At 43.9% G+C, this 23,566-nt stretch overlaps 1 protein-coding gene across 1 annotated transcript in view; it reads left to right on the top strand.

The window, feature by feature from the left end:
- COL9A3 (collagen type IX alpha 3 chain) overlaps positions 1–23,566 on the top strand; it is a 70,815-nt gene that overhangs the window by 38,279 nt on the left and 8,970 nt on the right. The window contains exons 16-27 of the mRNA XM_054046540.1: positions 392–445; positions 1,888–1,941; positions 3,083–3,136; positions 4,430–4,483; positions 5,600–5,644; positions 6,786–6,839; positions 7,587–7,640; positions 13,173–13,226; positions 14,818–14,889; positions 18,734–18,769; positions 21,697–21,741; positions 23,016–23,048. Of these exons, the coding sequence (XP_053902515.1) occupies positions 392–445; positions 1,888–1,941; positions 3,083–3,136; positions 4,430–4,483; positions 5,600–5,644; positions 6,786–6,839; positions 7,587–7,640; positions 13,173–13,226; positions 14,818–14,889; positions 18,734–18,769; positions 21,697–21,741; positions 23,016–23,048 (609 nt within the window). The remainder of the gene's footprint in view (positions 1–391; positions 446–1,887; positions 1,942–3,082; positions 3,137–4,429; positions 4,484–5,599; positions 5,645–6,785; positions 6,840–7,586; positions 7,641–13,172; positions 13,227–14,817; positions 14,890–18,733; positions 18,770–21,696; positions 21,742–23,015; positions 23,049–23,566) is intronic.

Raw genomic sequence — 23,566 nt, 5'->3', positions numbered from 1 at the left:
ACCCCCCAAGTGGTGGGACTGCGGCTGGTCCACTACACTGGGGAAATTCACCCTAAGTGAACTAAATTCAGGTCTTGTCACTTTCCCACACAGCAGGCATTAAACTACTGCAATCAGGATCCAAGCGGTACAGGTGAAGTTTCCCTCCCCCCTCACCACCGTATTTAACAAAGAGGGTACTTGGGAAAGAGTGTCCCTACCCTGTGGCATCACTGCCTGAGCCCCAAATGCAATCCACCCGTCTGCACAGTATTAGAGATTGTATCTGTGAAAGCATAGCAGCACTCCTAGGGAAACGTGGGCATCCCTCATGTCTGGCATAGCTAATTCCCCATCTTAGTGTTGGTCATCAAGACGGAGATGGTTAATGGGTTTTCTTTTATCATTCCAGGGAGACCGAGGAGACAGAGGGCCTCAAGGGTTCAGAGGGCCCAAAGGGGATACTGTAAGTGCAATAAAACACTTGCCTACTAAATATTGAACATGAAGTCTAGTTTACAGTTGTATTAAGGCTTGCCGCTTTCATTCTATTTGTGTCGCTTTGCTGGCAGAAGGAAAAATTCTCAAGGTAGGTTAGAAACTGACAACCTTCATGCCCCTGGATGAGAGGCACTTCTGGGTGGGAGACACATAGATGGATTCAAGGAGAATCCTTGGATCTGTTTAACTCAACCCTGTGCTCCAAAGGGGTCTCAAAGCACTGCATTTATCTTCCAGTGTGAGATGTTATGACCTTGATCCAGGTCCCATGTCAACTTAATCTTGCAAGAAATCCTTCTGAAATGTCTTTATGTAGCAACTGCTACTGATCAGGAGATGGAAGATAGTTCTGTTCCCAGTTCTGCTCTCAATTCTCTGGGTGGCCTTGGGCAAGTTACTTAATTGCTCTGTGCCTCAGATTCCCAATTTGTAAAATGGGGATGATGATACCTATTAATCCTTATAAATCACTTCTGGGTCTGTGAATGAAAATCACTGGATAAATGCTAAGTAGTGGTAGTTATTATTTCTATGAATCAGAGTGTTAAAAAATTATTGCTGCTCTTAAAACAAATCTAGGAAAGATCTTTAGAAACAAACTTTTGCAAGTTTTCTTCATGGAAAATAGTGCACTTGTGCATGTATTATATCTGGTCATAGGTCAGAGCTTTCGACAGGCTATTACCTAGTACACAGTTCAATCATTTGTTGTATCTTTTTGTCTGAAGTTCAGGTTGGAAGAAGAGTAGAGTTTAGCAAGATTTCTATACTCCTCCTAATCCTTCTACTTGCTCCATTAGTCAGACTAGTTATTTAATCCTTGATATTTCCCATCAAGCAGGGCTCAAGTGAGTGGGAGGAAAGCAGGGATATTTTCCCAGCCATTCTGAGAAAGTTGAGCTTTAAGGCTCAGATTCGTAATGGTGTCTAGGCGTTCTGTCACTAAGTATTGCAAGGTCTAAATGACCTACTCAGCTACATCCCATTTTCAAAAGTGACTACGAAACCTGTGTCTCACTGAAAATCAATTGGACTTAGGCCGCTAAATGCCTAGCCATCTAAGTCACTTAGGCCTTAGAACACTAAGTGGAGCAACATATAAATACCTTTAAAAGTGTGAGCCTACGGGCTCGGGGCTTGATTCAACAGCCATTGGTGTCAATGGGAGTTTGCTCATTTGGGTCAGGCTGCTGATGCTGAGATGTGATGAGTACACATCTTCCGCTGGGCTCATGCTCTAAATGAGCTAGTTATCCATCTGTGGATCGCTCAAGGTCAATCACAAACTGAATGAAATGAACCTATACTGTTAAAATGTGAATGTTGAATTTATTTAATGCTTTTACCTAAAGGTTGTTTCTCTGGATATTTCCAGCACTGGATGATAAATGACTTGTGTGTTTCTAGGGTAGACCTGGACCAAAAGGATCGCCAGGGACCGGTGGACCCATAGGAGAACCTGTAAGTTTTTAAAATTACAAGTCTTTGTGTTCCCTGCTTCATGACTTTACAATACAGCAAATGTTAGAAGAGCTTACGTTGTTTCTGTTTGATGTAGTCTCCACATCAAGGGCTACATTTTCAAAGTTGTCTGAACCTGGACACTGAGAGTCAGTTTATGCAATCTATACTCATGTTCAAGCCCAGAGCTGGTTCTGTAGAAGTCAGTGGCAAATTTCCCTTTGACCTCAGTAAGTTTGGAATTTGGCCCATTTGTTAATTTGGCACATTGCAGTTGATGGGACTATTTGCTTGATGTATCCTAACAGGAGTGCAGGCTGCACAATCTGACCGTACAGTTACACCTACAATTTAATTCCCAAGCAGCATTTCTGCAGTTGGCTGTCTAAACGGAAAGGTCTGCAGACTTAAAACATCACAGGGCTAAATTTAGAGGATGCATTTGAAAGTGTAACCCTGAAATTTAATATTATCAAATCACTTACTGGTTCCGGCTTAACATTTAAAATATATTGGACAGTAATGATGACATTGGGTAACTGAAGTGTATGTGTTTGTGGAATTTGTTAGTGCTGTATTCTCTGAAATTAGAATCTGGGCTGTATTTTTATGCTCTAGAATTTATATTGTGGTTAAGAATAGATGATCTGCAACATCATATCCAGAGTTAGTGAAACCTATAACCAGTGGTGGAGTCATAGGAATTATTGCTCATTAAGGCTATGTCTACATTTCCGCGGTAAGTCAACCTAAGTTACGCAGTCCATGTAGCTTAGGTCGACTTACTGCGGTGTCTACGCCGCGCTGTCTTCCGTCGACTTACTGCGGTGTCTACGCCGCGCTGTCTCCCGTCGACTTACCTTACTCTTCTCATTCCGGGTGGAGTACTGGGGTCAACCGGAGAGCGCTCTGCCATCGATTTAGCGGGTCTTCGATAGACCCGCTAAATCAACCCCTGGTGCATCAATTGCCAGAGTGTCGATCTGGCGGTAGTGTAGACATAGCCTAATACTTTTGGGGGACTTTATAATTCAACACTAAAGGACTGATTGATCCTTATATGTTTCTGAATCTTTGCACAAGACTTGGCAATCAATGGTGTCTGTGTCACAATCTTATTCTGCATTGTGCGCTTATTCAGGGCATGCCTGGCAAAGATGGACGAGATGGAACACCTGGACTCGATGGTGAGAAGGTTTGTAAAATCCTATTTCAACACCACACAGAAAGATTTCAATTGCTGTCATCCACCGTATCCGGGTATAGGCTTTCCTGGAGAAAAAGCAATGCTTGAAAGACTTTGGCTCAAGAGAGAGATTTCCTGTAGTGTCACTCAGGCAGAAGAGGAAGATAGTTCACACTGATCACCCTGGGAAAATGCCAACAAGAAATTAAACCCAAAGATTATGTGACATAATGAACAGAATTAGCTGGTATTACCAGGGTTAAGTGACAGATCCTTATTACACAATGACTAATTCTAAAGCCACTTATTTGTGGTGAAACTTTCAGTATAAGGGGTCTCTACAATAAAAGGTTAATGTCCTTTCAGGGCTGTTGGTGGAGATATCCTTTTGTTCTCATCACTTACAAGGAAAGTGCTGTTAAGTGCCAGAGGGTTAGACATGTAACTGTGAGGTTCCGATTTCTGAAGGAGACCTTGGCAGGTGATCTCATGGAAATACACCTATTGGTCCTGGGGAAAAGCGGCAGCCTTCACAAGTGAGAAATTAGAAGCTGTGGGTAGGGTTTTCAGAAACACCTAAAACAGTCAATGGGAGTTGGGTGCCTACTTCCTCTAGGTGCTTTTGGAATCTCATCCTTTGTGTGCACACAGGCATTGCAATTACCCATTTTGCACCTTCAAATGCCAATTTTTGCCTGCATGTGGTTTTTGCAGACACAACCGGTGAATTTTGACAGGTGCACTCCCCTTAGAATCTTTGTCTAGGAATGTACGCAAAGGCCTGATTCTGCTCTCGCTTACGCTCACTTTGCATCAGTGTAACTTTATTGATTTCAGGGGAGTTTTTTTCTTTATTTATGCCAGTGTGATTTAAACTTTTATAGAGCCTAATAATGTTCTAAGGCGTGATTCTGATCTTGCGAACAGCCATGTAAATCAGGAGTAACTCACTGAAATCAGTGGAGATGCACTGGCTTGAAGCTGGCTTGTGAACGGAGAATCCGATCCAAAATGTCCTACTTTGAACATTGAACTTAAATGTTGGAATGTTTAGCGACCCACTGTGTGGTATAATAATAAAAATGAGCACAGATTTTCCAAGAGGGTATAAACGGGATTAATTCATCCAAAGTGGCTTTTCTAAAGTCACAAGATTACAAGCGATTCTGGATTCTACAAATATTGGGTGGATGGGAAATAAAGCCTGCCTGGAAAACGTCTGTTTGCGGAAGAGTCGCCCCTGACTAATGTGAATAGCATCAGATCAGTCAATTGTCCATCTTAACCTATCACTGTTTACAGGGTGACGCTGCCCGCTTCGGTCCTCCTGGAGAGAAGGGGCCAAACGGACTTCCTGTGAGTATCACAGTATTGTTGCCATAAAGGGGTTGGAACATCTTGCCCAATGCAGGAGTGATACTCTGTCATTTGACTGAGATGGAGGACACAAGAACAGCTATTTCTCACCTTGGGCCAGATTTTGGAAGGCACTTAGGCATCTAATTCACACTGGGAGGTGCCTAGATGTCTTTCAAAATCTAACCTCTTGTCTCACCGTGTCTCTCAAACCTTTAAGCCCATGAATAAGACTCTCTTCTCATGGTGCAACGTGGAACGCCAGATGTCTGTGCACAGTATATTATACAGACTGGAAACAATCTGGGATATTCGCACAGTCAACCATGGCAATACAGATAGAAACATGGTTAAAGAGAAATGATCTGATCCAATCCAGTTGCAGCCAAAAGACTTTGTTGGGGCTTTAGGAGAAGATAAAGTGATTCTGTCCCCTGCAGTTGGCGATAATCAACTAGTAACACCAGATTCTCGTGTCAGTCACAGCTGTGTCAGTGTGAAGTGACTCAATTGAAAATGGCACACCTCCTGCCCCAGTGCCACCACAATGGAGTGGCTGAAACCCTAGGCAAGTTGCCATGGTGTTAGTGTGTGTCCTAATATTTCAGAAAGAAAACAAAGAGGAAAAATGTTAGCATCATAATGACATTTATCCCTTAGCCTAAGGGGCTAAGGCTTGGAAGTCAGGAGACCAGAGTCTACAGTATTCCTAACGCTGACTTACTCAAAGACATTGTTGGCCAAATTATTTAACATCTCTGGTCTCCAATTTCTTCATCAGTAAAATGGGGATCAAAATACGTACCCGTCCCCTGCTTTGTAAAGCTTGTTGAGTATTGTTGAATGAAAGGTGCTATATAAGTACAAACTACTATTATTATTATTGTATTTTTCATGTTCGCCTTTCTTTCCCATTATCATCAGTGGGAAGTGTATGGGTAGCACTCTGGATAATGAACTAGATGGTAATTTCTCCCATTATTTTCACATGGAAAAATGTCTCTAATAGAAACATATGTCCTGTGATTCTAAATGCCCATATATGTTTAATCAGACAGTAAATGTTACTTTCTACAAACTGCACAATTTCTGTTATTGTGATTTTTTTTTTTTCAGGGGCTACCAGGAAGACCAGGTCACAAGGGTCCAAAGGGTGAACTAGTAAGTGAAGGATGAGTTTTCACTGGGAAACTATTGTGTGTGTCATCTTAGTGCACTGCAGTTTTAGGCCCAATCTGGCAACACTTACACACGCGCTTAATTTTGAGCACCAGAATGGTCTCACTGTACTTAAACGACTGAAAACACGTGCATAAATATTTACAGGATTGCGTCCTTGGGGATCAGGGCCTGCATTTCTTTTTAAAACTGACCTGTTTGAGTCACCTGTTGAGGTGACACAATGTGGATATTCTGCTCACTGTGCACATTGTACCTTCTCAGGTGTTTCTCAAAAGGATTTTTAAAGATCTCACTTTGATGGGTATTTCGGGAAATTGAAATGCAAAAGTATAAAATGCGCAGTCCAGTCTCCAATGAGTAAATATCCAGTGCAGGGGGTTTAGTCGTGGGAAGATCCCTCAAGTTTCTTTAGACAGTCTGCTTCAATTCCAAAGACCGCCAACGGACCTCTGATAACCCTCCCAGTGGCAGAATTTTGGAATTTGCCTCTCTGCTGCCAAACTTTCGTCCTGAAGTCACGAGACTTGACATGGCTGCCACACAGTATGTGTAAAATGGCACTCTCAGTAAATCTGCATCAACAGTCCCCTTCAAGATAAGCTACAAGGAATCTTTAAAACAATGCGTTTCATTCCTACACTTTGAGACACCAGGCTGGCTCTCAGCAATGTTTGATGAAAGAAAATCTGAAACAGATTGAGGCAACTCATCATAAAATTAATCATTAAAGTGTATTTGTTCCAACTTTCCCTCCCTTTCAATCTTCTATCTAGCATCAGCCTCATTATTATGTACTGTATACAAAGGCTACTAATCCTCATGCTTCAGGGTGTACACTGATCACTGGCTGAGGTCAGGAGGAAATTCCTCCCACTTATGGTGTTCCATAATATTTTGGAAGTCCCAGCATGTACACTTTAGCATAACTATCCTATAGTTTTATATATTATAAGAATTCTTCTCTTCTTGGAGTTTTATTGCTGTCCTTTAGCACGTTTTGTTATCTCATTTCCCCAGCAAGACTTTAATTTCATCCTTTTCCTTCCAGCTGGTTGGTAGAGACGTTACAGAAATGACTATGAAGTTCCGCCCAATTGACTGTTTGTTTTCCCCACTACAGGGTAGTCCTGGAGAGATGGGAGAGGCAGGTCCATCGGGAGAGCCCGGTATCCCTGTAGGTATCTCCACATCTTACATATATCACGAACTCTGTTCAGTGCCTCTTAAATTCCATCACTAAGCTTGAACTCATGTGCTGCTTCTCTGGCACAATTGAACTTGGCAGATCCGTAATAAGTGATATGAACTTCTCTCTCTCTCACACGTGCATATATATGTATATATGGTTTTTATACAAAGATATATAAAAAGTATAGGTACACAGTGTGGTAATGCGGGCTGACAAAACAGTCCTTCACTTGTGGATGTAGAAACATTATGTGTGATCTTATCTGGGGAGTGGAATGTGGGACGTAAGTCACATGTCAGTTCATTAGAAACTCAAATACCACTTACCCTGCTGCAGTGGGGTCAACCAAGCAGTTTAGGGAGGCGGTGTGCCCTAGAGGATAAAACACTGGACTGGGACTCAGGAAACCTGGGTTCTATTCTTGGCTCTGCCATTGGCCTGCTGGGTGACCTGGAGCAAGTCACTTCACTGCTCTCTGCCTCAGTTTCCCATTCTGTAAAATGGGGCTAATGATACTGACTTCCTTTGTAAAGCAATTTGAGATCTATGAATGACAAGTGCAATATAAGAGCTAGGTATTGTTGTTATAATTTATTAACTAGCTGATACCCATGAACTGACAGTGATGTGAGACATGAATGATATATTTGTGTAATGGTTTTACAGTGGGTTGGGAAGGGTGGAGTTCCCGCTTGAAGAACAGCACCGACGATGTTTTGATATTGTTGATAGGGTGATGCCGGTATCCCTGGTGAGAGAGGTGAGCCCGGACCTAGAGGATCATCTGTAAGTAGAACATTGCTTCTTCAAGTATAACTTTTCTGCAGTTAAAACACAGCTCTGTTATCAATCTTCAGAGCCACCATCAAGCTAAAATAAAAGGTTCCATCCTCTACTGGCGTAACGTCCGTGGATTTACACCAGCAGAGAATTTAGCCCAAAGTAAATGGGCCAAGGTCTCCTCTCTTTGGCTACATCTACACTACGGGGGGGGGTCGATTTAAGATACGCAAATTCAGCTACGCGTATCGCAACCGACTTACCCCGCTGTAGGGATGGCGGCAAAATCGACCTCTGCGGCTTCCCGTCGATGGCGCTTACTCCCACCTCCGCTGGTGGAGTAAGAGCGTCGATTCGGGGATCGATTGTCGCGTCCCATCGGGACGCGATAAATCGATCCCCGAGAGGTCGATTTCTACCCGCCGATTCAGGCGGGTAGTGTAGACCCAGCCTTTTACACCAGTGTAAATGTGGAGTAACCAAACTGAAGTCACCGTGCTTATTCCACATTTACATTGAGGTGGCGGAGAGGAGAATTTGTCCCATGTGATTCATGTGGCTGGTGCTCTTCCATGATGGCATCTTGGACAATCAGCACCTCCTTGATTTGGTATAATAAGGGTTATTCTGGAATGCCCGGCCTCCAGCACTCTAAACGTGAAAGCCGTCCCTTTTAGGTGTCATTCAGAGATACTAAGGCCAGAAGGGACCACTGGGATCATCTAGTCTGACCTCCTGCGTAACGCAGGCCAGAGAACTGCCTCACAATAATTCCCATTTGAACTAGAGCAGATCTGTTAGAAAAACATCCAATCTTGATTTTAAAATTGCCAGTGATGGAGAATCCACCACAGACCTTGGTAAATTTTCCCCACAGTTAATGACCCTCACTGTTAAAAATGTATGCTGTGTTCCTATTCTGAACTTGTCTACCTTCAACTTCCAGCCATTGGGCCATTGTCTGCTAGATTTAAAGAGCCCATTATCATATCTCATAGCTTAGAAAATGTTTACAATAAAATTTGAAATCATACAACTCACCTAGGTTAGTTACAGCCTTGAAACTTGGAAGAGGTGTGTCGAAAGGTTTGCAAACCTGCAGGGAGCCCATTGCACTCTTTTGTGCAAAGTTGTGCCCGTTTATGGTTTGCATTAAAATCACACAAAACTCATGACCGCACAATTTGATGCAAAAGAAGGTCACGTTTGAGGCTTTCGAGGATATTTCATTTTGGGACCCTGAGACAGCACAAACCTGTGGGGATTTTGAAAAGGAAGCATTTGTGTGAAATGAAATGAAACAGTGGGTTTTGCCCAGCTCTAATCACTTGGGTTTTTCCCCTCACCTGTAAATTGTAAATAATTTCTGGTTTGAAGCATCTCATCCAGTCTTGGGTCCAAAACAGGATGCTTCATACCCATTCTCAGCATTGTCACAGAGCACAGAGAATAAAGAGCTATGAGCGCTGTAATGAAGGAAGAGTCTACAAATAATTGCATTTCTGCCCATTGGGTTCCTGCAGAATGGTGTAAGATAAAAAACTGGCTTTGTTCACAATATTAAAAATTCCAGGACACCATTTATTTTCCTATTATACCAACAAGTGCTACTGTTGTGGCTGGGCCTGAACTTACAGGGGGGTTTGATCTTGTTTAAGTATATTTGAAATCAGGAAGCCTACAGGAAATCTAAGATGATTTTTTGTATGTGCCACTTGGGCAGAAATTGATCAGTTTAATAAGTTATTGTTCTGAACAGCTGGCTCTTTAAACTTCCAAGAAAAGGGAAATAAACCTTAGAGATACAAAAATTATTTATGTCCTCAAATTTCAAAGTAAAATTGGGCGGGGGGGGGGGGGGGGAAAGATATTTGGTTGGAAAAGCAAAAAAAAAAAAAGGGAATGTACTGGGAAAGGAAAAGGGCCAGATTCTCATCTCAGGCCTCATCTATACATGAAAAGTCCCCTGGTTTAACTACATCAAGTTAAACTGGTACAAACCGCTAAGTCAGGTACACTAACATCAGCTTAACCCATGCTTATTTCTACTAACTTGTGTCAGTAAGTAACTTATGCAAAATCTATATGAGAAAGGGTTAAACTGGTAAGTGAGTCTACATTAGGGGTTTGTACCAGTTTGGTTAAACCCGTTCACTTTTCAAATGTTAGACAAGGCTTTACTTATACCTGTGTGACTCCAGTGTAACTCCACTGACTTCAGTGGAGATCAGGATCTGGCTTAGACTATTTAAAAAAATTGCCACTTAACAGTCATTTTCAATACCATGCAGCTTTATTTTGTAAAGCATCTTGCAGAAAACTCTAGTAGAGGTGTCAGTAAGACCGTTCCAAAGTTAAATGAGAAAATGAAAGCAGAAAGAAAAAAAACGAGAGCCATGAAAGTGTCATTATAGTCAGTGGAGTGGCTGTATAAAAATGGCACTATTTTACTTCATTAGATCTGCTGAATGGGTTTATTCTAGATCAGTGTTTCTCAAACTGGGGTCACCACTTGTGTAGGGAAAGCCCCTGGCGGGCCGGGCCGGTTTGTTTACCTGCCCCGTCCGCAGGTCCGGCCGATCGCAGCTCCCACTGGCTGCGGTTCACTGCTCCAGGCCAATGGGAGCTGCTGGAAGCGGCACGGGCGGAGGGACTTACTGGCCACCGCTTCCCGCAGCTCCCATTGGCCCGGAGTGGCGAACAGCAGCCAGCGGGAGCCGCGATCGCCCAGACCTGCGGACGGGGCAGGTAAACAAACCGGCCCGGCCCGCCAGGGGCTTTCTCTACCCAAGTGGCGACCCCAGTTTGAGAACCACTGATCATGTCTTCTTCCTCTAAAAAATTAAGGCCGGGGAGCCATGCAGAGGGAGCACAGTTGTGGGAGACTGATCTAGATTTTAATCTGACTCTCAGAAATAGAGATTCTGCTAATGAGGCACAAACCAGAAAGACCCCAACTGGACATTTAGATTCCAGAGTGAGTTTATAGGCCTGGCAGCTAGAAAAACAGGCTTTTTCTTTTTTAACTTGTAAACTCAGTAAATCTTATATAGAGTCACTGAGAGATAATGTGTGTGGAACCTCACAATGCCATTTTCAAACAGTCACTTTCATGGCAGAATTTCACCTACGACATAAACTTTCCTCTCTTTGCTTCAATTGCATAATGGCAAGAGAGGTTTAACGGTGAATCAAATGCTTCTTTTCGTAGCAGTTTATCTTGCTATTTGTATTCTTCTGATAAATACACTGCACCTACATTGGGAAATCATTACTCAAAAAGAAAAGTTAGACTGTTTAAATGAGAGAGAATTAATAGCCAATGTGAAATTCTATTCTTCGGGGCCCTGATGCAGGAAGATGCTTAAGCATGTTCCCAGCTTTAAGCATGTGTAGGGTGACCATATTTCCCAAAGAGAAAACAGGACACCCCCAGACACTTGCCCAAGGACCGCCCGCACCCCTGCCCCCACCCTTACCCCCTTCCCTCCTCGCCCCTCCCACATGCTGTTGCCAGTTGCTGGAACCCAGGAGGCTGTGGCCTGGTCTCTGGAAGCCTGGGTGGGAGGAGCATGCTGGAATGCTGCTTCCCCCCCACACCCAGCCCTGCCCCCCTCATGGGGGACTGGCATCTCCAATCGCCCCCTCTGTACCGCACCTCACTTTTTTGACAACAGTGGGCATTTGTCTCCTTTTGGGGAAAAAAGTGGGGACGGCTGGGACAGGGCTTAAAAAAGGGTCTGTCCCGGCCAAAACGGGACATATGGTCACCCTAAGCACGTGAGTCCCATTGACTTTGGATCTTACTGAATAAAATGGTGCCATTTTTACATAGCCTACTGAGATGGAACTGCTCATACGCTTAAAGGGACTTCACTGAACTAAGGTCTGACTTTGATCTCCCTGACAGTAGCTTTACTCCAGAGTGCCTGTGACGTCAATTAAGTTTGTATTGATTTAACACTAGTGTGCAATCGTGACTTGTATAATATCATATGTGCCTGGGGCAAAAAAACATGCTGGGTTCTGACCACGAATATAACTAGTTCTCTGTATATTTCCAAAGCTGCAAACAAGGGGTAAAATCTTCAGAAGCACATAAGTCCCCTTAATTTTACAATGGGATTTTGGCTCCTAAGTGACTTAGGTCTTGAGAAAGTTGTACCCAGTGACCTTGGTGCCTAAATCCCATTTTCAAAAGTGACATTGTTTAGTCTTAGGCTCCTAAGTCATTGAGTCACTTTCAAAATTTGACCCAACATCATTTGTGTGTTTTATTTTCTCAGTAGAATACAGCGTAGCCTCTTGTACGCAGCTGTCAATTTTCTATCAGAAATGTTTTTAGCTGGAATAACAGAAAACACAAAAGGCTGCATTTTCAGAACGCCTGACCTAAGTTGCTGGTGCAAAATGCACCTGCACAAACTGCAATGGATGTGATTGCCTGTTTTGACTGTCCCAAGGCATGCACGGTATCATGCTTTTGTATTTCCATATGTGTATTTCAAGGGGGAGGCTGGACGCCCAAGTTCCTGACTTCTAGAGGGGCTGCACGCTTGCAGCTCCTATTTGCTTCATTTGTAGTGGTGGACGCTCAACTCGTCTGGAAATCAGGCCCCAGGTTTTCAATTTGCCAGCCCCCACAGTCTGTTCCTTTAATTACCAGTTTTCTTCCTAACTTCATCTGACAGTTCAGTAAGAGTTGGAAAACGGTTCAGTGAATTAATTAGCTTAACCTGTATGCAATTAAATATGTGATATATAGTTAGTACTAGAGTTGCTTGGCACTCTATCTACCATTCCTCCCCCTCCCCCAAAAAACCTCTTCCCAGCAGGCATATGTGTCAACCTACTAAGAACAAAATGATCTGTGAATTGGAAAAGGTGCAAAGGGATTGTCTTGTGTTTTCAGTTCTTGCAACGTAGAATGATATCTCAGAAAGATCCTGTTAGGGTGTAAAAAGCCTGGGCCACTTATTTGACAGTCTGCCCCATATTAACCCGGAAATCTCAAGAGGATGATCAGGTGTATCCGTCACAAAAGCACCATTTAGCGGGTCACGGTCAGGAAGCACTCATTGACTTCAGTGGGATTAGTCATGTGCTTAAAATTAGACACCTGCTTCCCTCCCTTGCTGAATCAGGCCGATTAACTGTATCCATTCAGAACTGGAGTGGCAGGTCTGACCTGACATATTCTCAGGGCTGTGTGTCTAGGAGAAGTTTGCACAGCATGTGTCCCACTGTGCCTGTCTCTAGCCAGGGTCACTTAGGCCCTTGCAGTCATAAGAACCAAATGAATCGAAGCATTGAGTAAAACAGAAATAATCGTTATTGTTAATGGTAATCATAGGAATAAAGTTCAATAAACAGTGAGTTGCCTTATAATGGCCATCCATCAGCATGGCAATTAGGAAGACTTCTATACCGCAGGACTGCCTGCTTTTTGTTGTTACAACGAAGGCAATTCAATTGTGTTCATGACTCAATTGGTTGTGAATGATCTTTCTTAATGATGCTTATTCTTCTCTTTCTCAGGGCGCAATTGGTCTTCAAGGCCCATTGGGAGCCCCAGGTGTAAGAGGCTTTCAGGTCAGTAAGCTAGAAATTTGGGTAATTTAGTACCCACCAGGTTATAATCGTTTGGTGTCCATGCAAACTTCTGGCAAAGAAGATTGGGTGATAGTGACAAATTATTGGAGGGCCTGGATTTCAATTAATCAGAACATACTTAATGCTTTCTTTAATATCACACAGTGAAAGGGGGAACAAGGGAAGAGTAGTAGCCAAAATACTACTATATTCATTGCAAGAACAAACACTGTCTTTGTTTCACAAAAGCAGAGGAAGTCTTTTAGATCTGATCATTTTATATCCTTCTTCACCGGGATATTCCCAACCCACTTGTCTTGAGTGTCCTCTGCTAGTCCTGGGGACCCCTCCTTTAATCCCGTCACCCGCACTCCCAAGATTGCAGCTACTTTCCCCTCTCCAGGCAAAAAGTGGCTAGGGCCAGGTCCACACTACAAACTTGTCCCAGCAGAGTAATGTTGGTGATGAGCTGGGGTCCCAGATCAACAGAGCTGTGCCAGCAAAAGCCCCAAGTGGAGACGCAGTTATACCAGCAGAACTGTGCTTTTGCCAGTATAACTTACTTCACTCTGGGTGGGGCTGGATACCTATGCTGGCCAAAGTGCAGTTTTGCCTCTGTAAGCTGCATTCCCCAGTCGGAGTGCTTTGCTGCTATAGTACAATGGTATAGCTGTGTCGGCAAAGCCTTCCAAGCGTAGACCCGACCTAGGACTCCGCACGGAGCCTGAGCCGCAAAACCCCTGAATTGTCCAGACAACCCACTCTGGAGCATCATCAAGCGCTCCCTTATCTGCAGCCCACCCAGCCTCGGTTGTCAGGGAGAGCTCGGACTCAAACCTTTCACATGGCTCTGCAAATGTCATCAGGAAGCCATCAGGCCAGCCTTACATGGGTGTTTTTATGAAGCTGCTTTGAATGAAAAGATCAGCAGGTTTTCATACAGTTCTCAGTGTATTGACCACACACAGCAGTAAGGGTTCTATCATCCGGGGCTCATGGCGACGCGTCGTACTGAAGCTCCGTTGCTTCCTGACTCCCAAATTTGGTTCTGTTGGTGCACCCAGATGCCCTTATTGTGGTCACTAAGCAACCTATGCTAATGCCATTGATGATCTGCAAGAGATTGGGCTGGAGTACCTCAGAGGGGGGAGGGATAGCTCAGTGGTTTGAGCATTGGCCTGCTAAACCCAGGGTTGTGAGTTCAATCCTTGAGGGGGCCACTTAGGGATCTGAGGCAAAATCAATACTTGGTCCTGCTAGTGAAGGCAGGGGACTGGATTCGATGACCTTTCAGGGTCCCTTCCAGTTCTATGAGATAGGTATATCTCCATATATTTTAAAATGCCTTCCCCCAGTCAATGGCGTCAGAGGGGAAGGGGCCAGCAAGCAAGGACATGAGGAAGGAGAAGAGCGTACTGGGGTCTGGAAGGAGAGGAAGGGCAGGGATAGCGGTTGGGACTTGGGAGAGTAAAGAAGGAAAAAGGGAATCTGGAATGAATGACTTTGTTCAGGAAATCGATATTGAGACTGGTGAACTCTTGGGACGTTAACAGGTGCAAGGACTCTCATCTTTCCTTTGTTTTCCCTATAGGGCCGCAAAGGTGCCAGTGGGGAACCTGGACTCCCTGGTCCTACGGGGATTCGTGGTGAATTTGGTGACAGGGTAAGTAGAGCTGGGCAGGAAAGGTTTTTGCCGTCCTGCAAAAACTTCTGGGGTCTCACACCATGTCCCCATTCCAAATCCTGGTGAAAAGTCAAAATCTTGAAAATGTTCATGAACCAAAAATCTGGAAACCATTTTGGTTCAAGTCATTTGAAAAGTTTTGTTCCGATTTTGATTTTTCTTGTTTGCTCCTGAGAGTATGGCCTGAATGAGAGCAGCCCTCACTTTACCCCCCCTCACCCCACCTCCGGCCCGTTCCCTCCACTTAGAGCGATGGCCTGGCCCTTTAAAGGGACCCTCTGACCGTGAGGAGAACTTTCCTATATGACAGATTTCCCACCGTTGGGGTCTCTGTCAGCAGTGTCTGCCTGTCCCTGCTCAGTTTAATATACTAGCACTTACTACCTTTTTCCCTAATTGTCGATTATGCAACAAAGCAATCTGTTTGCTCATCAGGCTTTTCCCCAGATCTTTCGAAGGTACAACTATTGCCCATAAATCGGATGATGGTAGTGACAATAAAGTAAACCCAGCAGAACTGCACTAGCTTGTGCTCCCTGCCAGACCGATGATGGAACACAGCCCCTTCCAATTTTCAGAGCCTCATTTTGAACCTTACCTCTAATTTTGAACATTCAGTTTTAGACGGATAAATAACTGGACCTGCAACAAATCGCAAGTGCAAGCAGTAGCGGTTAGATACCTAACTTGCTGGCTTGCAAGGGTAAAATGTCATTGGATGGCTACATTTTACCATTTGCAATTGCAGTTCATTGCAAGTGCAAAACTTGGACTGCGAAGTTAGGGGCTTTGTAGCTGAAAACCAAACACACGATACCATTCAGCTCATATAAATAAGAGAATAAGAAGGTCTAACGCTTCAGAACCTGGATTCAATTCCCTGCTCCACCGCAGACTATGTGTGACCTTGGGCAAGTCCCTTACCCTCGCTGTGCCTCCATTCCCCTTCTGTAAAATGGGGATAATAGCACTATCCTGCCTCATAAGGATAAATTAAAAATTGTGAGGCACACAGATACTATGGGATGGGGGGCCATATAAGTATCTTGGGGCTTGTCTACATTACCCGCTGGATCGACGGGCAGCGATCGATCCAGCAGGGGTCGATTTATCGCGTCTATGCGATAAATTGACTGCCGAGCGCTCTCCCGTCGACTCCGGTACTCCTCCAGACGCAGGCGGAGTCGACGGGGGAGCATCAGCCGTTGACTCACCACAGTGAAGACACCGCGGTGAGTAGATCTAAGTATGTCGACTTCAACTACGTTATTCACGTAACTGAAGTTGCGTAGCTTAGATCGATTTCCCCTCCTCCCCACTGTAGATCAGACCTAAGATAAAAGAGCCACCTGGATAGGCCAAGTTCTTATGTCTCAATATATAGGTTCAACTGATTAATAAACTGAATCATTCCTTTATGCTTCCTGATGTCTGCCTCACCAGGATGACAAATCAGGCTTTTACTGATCTATTGTTAAAAAACACCCAACCAACCCTGAATCATAGGCATTAGAGCTGGAAAGGGGAGGGGACTCATGAGCTAATCAGCATTTCCAGTGCTGCATCTCCATTCCTAGAAGCCCCATTATGTTTAGACTGAATAGTTTATTTCAACGAGATTTTCCAGATCCTATCCCAGCCAGATTGGACTATTTGTTGCAATGGACACAGGGTTTACTATACCTGCTCTATATGCAGACTTCATCCAAGTGCAAGATCTCTATGCTCACAGGAGAGCTGCATTTTAGTTATTTAGAATATTTAATTAGGACTTTTTAAAAAAAAATCTTTTCTTTTTTCTTTACAAACGGAAACATACCTGGGCCCCGCAAGGCCAGAACTTCAAAATAAATTCAGCAGTTGGCTTTAAATAGAATTTTTCTTGTTGAAAAGAAGCCAGCAGATCAAAAATGAATGTCAGTTATCCACGGCCTGCGGGAGAACAGTAGCCGTGTGTTCCATGGTTTCCTTCACTTCAGCTTGTAGGTAAAGTCTCTGTGTAAGTAATCACCCCTGGGCACCAGGCATTTCACAATGGGCCTCTGTGTTAGACCTGGATGAATCTTGTATTGAGATTTATGCTTCTCAGTCAACGGGGCTCTGAGTCTGGACGCTACAACAGCAGGGGTACTGTAGAAACAAGAATCGCCACAATGAAAAATGTATTTTTGGAGATGACACATCCCTTTAAAACTATGGCCCTGTTAAAAATGAGTGAACAGAGAACAAGTAACTGTTAAAAAAAATAGCAGCCCGGTCACAGGGTTTGGGGAATAATATTGCATTTGCCACTGATTCATTTAAAAAAAAAAAAGTTATAAATACCCAGATTCATTTCTACCTTCTGGCTTGTTATCTCTGAATTATTTTAATAGGGAAACTTTTTAATAGAAGGTTCAGTTTTTTAATTGATCTTTAGGGCTTGACTTTAATGAAATGACACCCACTAATTCTGTGTGTTTGTTCTGCTGGAAGTTTCTAGAACCAGCTATGAAAAAAATCACATATTTCCCAATTGCCAAATTGATGAATGTGCCATAAAACTGCTGTTCTAAGACTACAATAATTGAACCCATCCGACAGTGCATTGCAGAAAAGACCAAGGTCCTCAGAACTTGAATTAGCTCCCGGCTGTGTTAGATGGATCCAAAGTCACAGGCCAGGGCTCCAAATGTATTGCTTCATTCTCCTTTTGAATGCTAAAGAGGCATGGTTGTTCTTGGAATGTTTCTTCAGACTGGCTAAATTACCCCTAGGTTTATAAATTACAGCTGCTTGGTTCACCTTTTACTCCTATGGACATCTGACCCTGCCACTTAAAACAGGATACCAGACAAGGTGGGTCCCTTACCGGCAAGTTCCCAAGTCATGCTTCTCTGTGGATGCCGAAGTCAGGAACAGCTAACCCTAAACCCTTGTGAAAATTGACGTAGTAATAGAGACCTTGCAAAATTGTTAAGAACATTCATTAGTCCTGGCACAAAAATCCACTCTCCTGCTCTATGCATGATGATAAAAAATCTAAGAATATTTTACATGCCTGGGGGAAGGGAGGGAAAGGAACCTTACCCAGGGGTGAGCGAGGAAGGTGAGTCTGATGTAAATGGACAGAATTAAATGCACATGGCATTTTAGTTTTGTTCAGTGAATTAACAAGGACAGTATGAACAGAGCAACAAAGAGTCCTGTGACACCGTATAGACTAACAGACGTATTGGAGCATAACCTTTCGTGGGTGAATACCCACTTCGTCGGATGCATGTTCACCCACGTCTGTTAGTCTGTAAGGTGCCACAGGACTCTTTGTTGCTTTTTACAGATCCAGACTAACACGGCTACCCCTCTGATACTTGACAGTATGAACAGAGTATCCCATAACAAAAACCCTTATAATGACCACAATTTACTGTTAGCGGCCACAGAGAATGAACGGAAGGCAGGTGGGGAGGGGCCCTCAAACACTGAGTTATTTTTAATGGCTGGCAGGTTGAATGGGTTATGGGGGAGATGAGGTGGGAGAGCCACTTCGGAGAAGGAAATTGTGACCTGTCATCTTGTGGCTTATGTATACTGTAACTGTCAAGAAAGAAATGTGAACCACAGTGACCGCAGAATATTGCTGCAAAACAAACTGAACGCTAAAACCTCTTGTTGATTCTAAGAAATACAAATGAGTTCTGATCCCTGTCTAGCCTCTTTGTCTTAGCTGGCAATTGCAGGATTAGTTTTCCCACCCCTCACTGTGCCAGTGAGCGTCTGACTGTGCTAGGAATGCATGGGAAAAGAACAGTTCCCTGCTCATTCCCCTTTTTTCTTGTTACAGGGTTCTGGTGGAGTTTCTGGTCCCAAAGGTAACCAGGTGAGCCAAGGGTTGGTCTTTCCTTTTCTGGTTATTTCCCCATTTTATTCAACTAATATGATTTAACTGTAGCTTGATCACAGCTATTCAACAGCATTACCAACTTTCCTCCCAATTAAAATGAACAGGTTATGCAGCAGACACAGTCAACGCATTTTTCTTCTGATTCATTTTTGTGTGTGCTCAATGTATTTTATTTTAGTAAAGGTATCTTGGAATGCCACGCTCAGTCTTCCAGTCACAGTACGTGGCAAGTAAACTGCTTGGGGCCAAATCTTGCTCACCTAACTCACAAAAGTCAGCCTATAATCTTCAGGGGGGTTACCCACGTGAGTGGTCAAGCAGGGTTTGCTTGACCACTCATGTGGGTAGCCCCCCTGAAGCCTCCAATGATTAACTATGTAGGGACTAGGAACATTTAGCCCTTAATAAACTTTTGCTTCTAAACTTTCATGTTTGGATTGCTTCAACTGATGACCTTCCTTGAAATATATAACTTAGACCAGTGGAGGAATGTGGTTTATCTCTGCAGAAAATGGAATGCACTCCCAACAACAGTTTATCAATTGCAATTATGCTTCCTATCCTCCTTTTGTTGCTTTCTAAGGGCAGGATCAGTGTAAGTTCAATAGTGTCTGTGAAGCCTAAATCTAAAAAAGACATCTAGCCCCAATCTGTACCATCAGCACAATGATATTTATTATCGGATGTAACTGTGTGCAATACCCTAGCCATGTTGTCGTGCCATTCAGAGTGGCATCTGAAACGTGTAAACCCTGCACATACCAACGGGTAGCTCTGTATATATTGTTTCTATTCCTACCTGAATAACAAGCGCCATCTGTTGGTTTGAAGGAAAAGGGATTATATATTGTAGCTTAACATGGCCATACAGGGCTATTCACCGAATGGCTCTTGGGAGACTTTTGTCCTCGTATGAGTCCAACTCTGAAATAAAGCTGCGACTTAATAATTAGCCAGCTGTTTTCAAACATCACTGGAAACACCCCGGCCTGATTTTGGGTAGACCCCAAGTTTGTGACTGTTGAAGTTTAGATTTTATTTTAAGTAAGGGCTTATGAATAGTTCTCTTGCATGCACTTTATTTCAGAGGCTTGCTGTGATAATTGGACCTACAAATTTACCCAAATTGTGAGCTTAACTGTGAAAAGTGGGTGTAAGTTCATAAGGTGTTACAATAACCTAATAACAGATGTTGATGGGAAAAGGTACAAAAGCACAGAGAGACTGAATTAGTCCAAACAAAAAGGCCTCAAGGATTGTGTTGAAATCATGCTTGGAAAATTGGACAGTGTGAGACCAAAAATCAATGAACCACAATTGGTGTGTCAGAAATTAGGCCTAATTAGTGGACAAAATAATGAGGGAATGGACTATTCCACCCATCACTCCCTTTTGGGGTCTTTCAAGAAAGAGAATTTGGGGAGAAAAATTGGCTACTAGAGTGAGCTTCACCATCCTGACTGCCACCCCCACCATCTCCTGGAACCCTGGACCTTCTTCATCCCAAGCCTAAAAGTTGTCTTGACCAAACTAGGCCAAAAACCGGAACCCAAACAACACTGCCACTTCCACCAGCTCCAGCTAAATCCCAAATACCACATGGGATTTGAGACTTTGTTTTTCTCTCTTTCCTCCCCACCCATGTGTCCTTTTCCTTCTCTGCCTTTTTCTCCTCTTTCCTATCCCTCTCCTTTTTCCTTTTGTCTAACGAAAGTCTGACGTAGCTGGTCAACACTGCATAATTTGCAACACTCCTGTAAGCCTGTGACCAGAAAGGGGCAACTAAAATCAATGCCCTAAACAGCTCAATGCTGGTATAAGTTTGCCAGATCTCAAAGTGACTAATAAAACAGTGTGCTGGGCCTTTGTTTTTCCAGCAGCGAGGTTGCAAGTGAAAGTCAAACACCAGAGATGGAAGCTGTATTTTCTATCTTTGCTGTTCTTTTCTCTTTTCGTATGTGTCTGTCTGTCTGTCTGGTTTAGTTTTCTTAGGAAACGGGATCAGACTTTAACAACAGCAGCAATGAAAGCTCCAGCCCATTTCAGCAAACGTCTCTTTCCCCCAAAAAGGACAGTTAATACCATCTTTCATAGCATCTAAAAAACCCGTCAAACAAGGGGGGGGGTTTCCCATCTAAAAACGCTCTCCAGCTAAAATGAATAAATTAATATCTATTGTTAAAATGAAAGCCGTACTTAATACTTTACATTTCAAATGCTTTAATTGTTTTTCCTTCTTTTCTGTGTCTTTAATAAAAGGTTAAAATAATGTTTAATGGTTTGCTGTGCTACTAACCATGCCAAGTCTCTGTATACCAAACCCCAAACCTTTACCGTTAAACCGTAACAGGGTCTTGTTAACACCTTAACTCTTTAGGCCCATGTATTCCAGCTGAATTAATACAACCAGCTGCTTTGGGGTCACATCCTGGTTTAAACAAGGAATGAACAGACTTAACACGGAACTATCTTCCTGGACTGAAGAGTGTTAAGTGTGGACACCTGTTCTGGCTGCACTGGTGCTCATCAGCACTTGCCAGGTCTTGCTCAAGTCACTCTAGAATTAAATTTTTGCCACAGCGAGTTGGACGCAAAAGGCTCCCAGCTCTTGCAGAAGGCTGCCTGCTATCAGGGTTGCCATTTAGAGCAGCGGAACAGCTATTGTGGAGTGTACCTTAATTTTGCCATATCCATTTTCCAAAGTCAGAAAACTTTCCCACTGCAACAGCAACAAGGCACTGGAGCCTCTTTGCTCCCAGGAGGAGTTGAGGGTACTCAGGGCTCAAAGGACTGGGCCCTGACAGAGTAAATCCCACTTGGAAAGTGTAGCACATGTTTGTGAATAACCATTGCAAAGCCACTGGTGAGGTTCTCATGTGTTAACTGTTGTGCCTCGTTATCAGGGCACTGCTGGAGCAGATGGCCTGCCAGGTGACAAAGGAGAACTGGTAGGTTTAATTTAAACCAAACAAAATTAACATATCAAACAATGGGAGCCCAGAGATTAATGAACCAATGACTATTAAAACCTGCCAGGGTTGAATACACGAGGGCTCCAAAGGCTACTTACACTATTGATTGTGAAAAGAGAACCGTGTCCTGTGAAACCAAACCAAGTATCCCGTTCACCATCAGCACTGTGCCCGTTTTAGTTTGACTAGTAAAACTAGAGGAGGATTTCTCACGTGTACAGCCAGGGATTCATCATTTGTTATTTCTACTCCTCAGGGAGATCAGGTGCATAGAAGCCGACAGTCCCTTCTGTTCTTGGGTATTTAGGCTTTCCACACCTTGGTTCAATGGAGGCTGTCACTATCAGGGAGCTGCGTTCAGCCCTGACATATGTGGGTCTAATGATGAATCCCTGTCTATAGAAGTGAGGAATCCTCTAGTTTTACTAGTCAAACTAAACCGATCTGTTATTCCTTACAAGTGCAGTCCACGCCGGAACCTCTTTTATCCCTTACCTTGAGCCCCTCCACCCTACCCTCCAGCAGTCAGAGGATTGCACTGCTGAGCAGACGAACCCAGCACTGCTCTGCAGAGCTGCAGGGGTTGAGTGGTTCTCAACCTTTTTGGGCTCGGGGTCCATTCGTAAATGTTTATGGCTTGTCGTGACCTGGGGGTGGAGGCGCTGGGGTGGTTTCAGTCGGATCCTGCCCCCCAGAGTCCTGCCTGGCACTCACCCCACAGTGGCGGCTCCTGCTGTGGGACTGGCTGCGTTTGGCTCTCGGCATTGCAGTTGTGTGAGTGGAGTTGTGACCTGGCTCATGGGGTTCCAGTGCCACTCACTCAAATTTGGCCTACTCAGACTCCCGTCGTCATGACAGCTGGGCCAAATCTGAGTGGCACTGGGACCCAGGAGGGGAGCCCAGCCAGCCTCGTGGGACAGGAGCTGCCCCGTGACCCTTTGAAACATTCTGGTGACCCAATTTCCGGTCCCAACCCCCTAGTTGAAAGATACCAATGGGGTTATCCTCCCTCCTGTCAGTGCCCTTTGGCTTCCTCGGGCTGTGCCCCTGTTTGCAGTATTGTTCTTTGCATTGATGTAGAACCCACAGACCCTGCTCAGGAATCCCGTTACATTAGGTATGGTACACAGTAGTGGTCCCTGCTTCCAAGAGCTTAATGATCTGCTTTTAGATGTTTACTTTGCAACTGATTCTTGTTCTTTAGAGAAGAATAAAATCAAACTTCCCCCCCCCCCTTTTTTTTTTGGTAGGGTCCTTTCGGCCCCCCGGGACAAAAGGGAGAGGTAAGTGTCATCCATTTCAGACTGAGAGTCACAGAAATGTTAAGGAAACAAGTGTGCTTATCACATCCCAGTGTAGCTTCTGATCTCATTGGGTTATGCAGCATCAAGGGTGGCATTGTCTTTTATTTTGGGCTCTGGGCTCTGGTCCATTAATATAACTATTAGATGACCCTTAGTGTTGATTTTTCATGCACACTCTGGGGCCAGTCTTCAAGGATGGCGACCTAAGTTCTGTGTGTAAATCCCACATCTGTCTGTTGGAGTAAAAGCTCAGTAATGCAGAATGGGGGAGTGTATAATGAGCCCCGTCCAGCAATGCGCTTAAGCCCAGGCTTAACTTTAACCGCCGGAGTTGTGCCATTGATTATTGCTGAAAATGCCTAATGTGGAAAACAATTTATTCAAAACTCTGAGCACGTCACTTTGTGTTTCCCAACCCCTCTTGATGAGACAGAAATTTGGTCCTGGGAAGGATAAGATAAGCAGCACCCTTGAGAAGATATTAACTGCTGTGGCTA

The sequence above is a fragment of the Malaclemys terrapin genome, chromosome 12 (genome assembly GCF_027887155.1).
Source record: "Malaclemys terrapin pileata isolate rMalTer1 chromosome 12, rMalTer1.hap1, whole genome shotgun sequence".
Classification (NCBI taxonomy): domain Eukaryota; kingdom Metazoa; phylum Chordata; order Testudines; family Emydidae; genus Malaclemys; species Malaclemys terrapin.
This window is presented reverse-complemented; position numbering and strand designations above follow the sequence as displayed.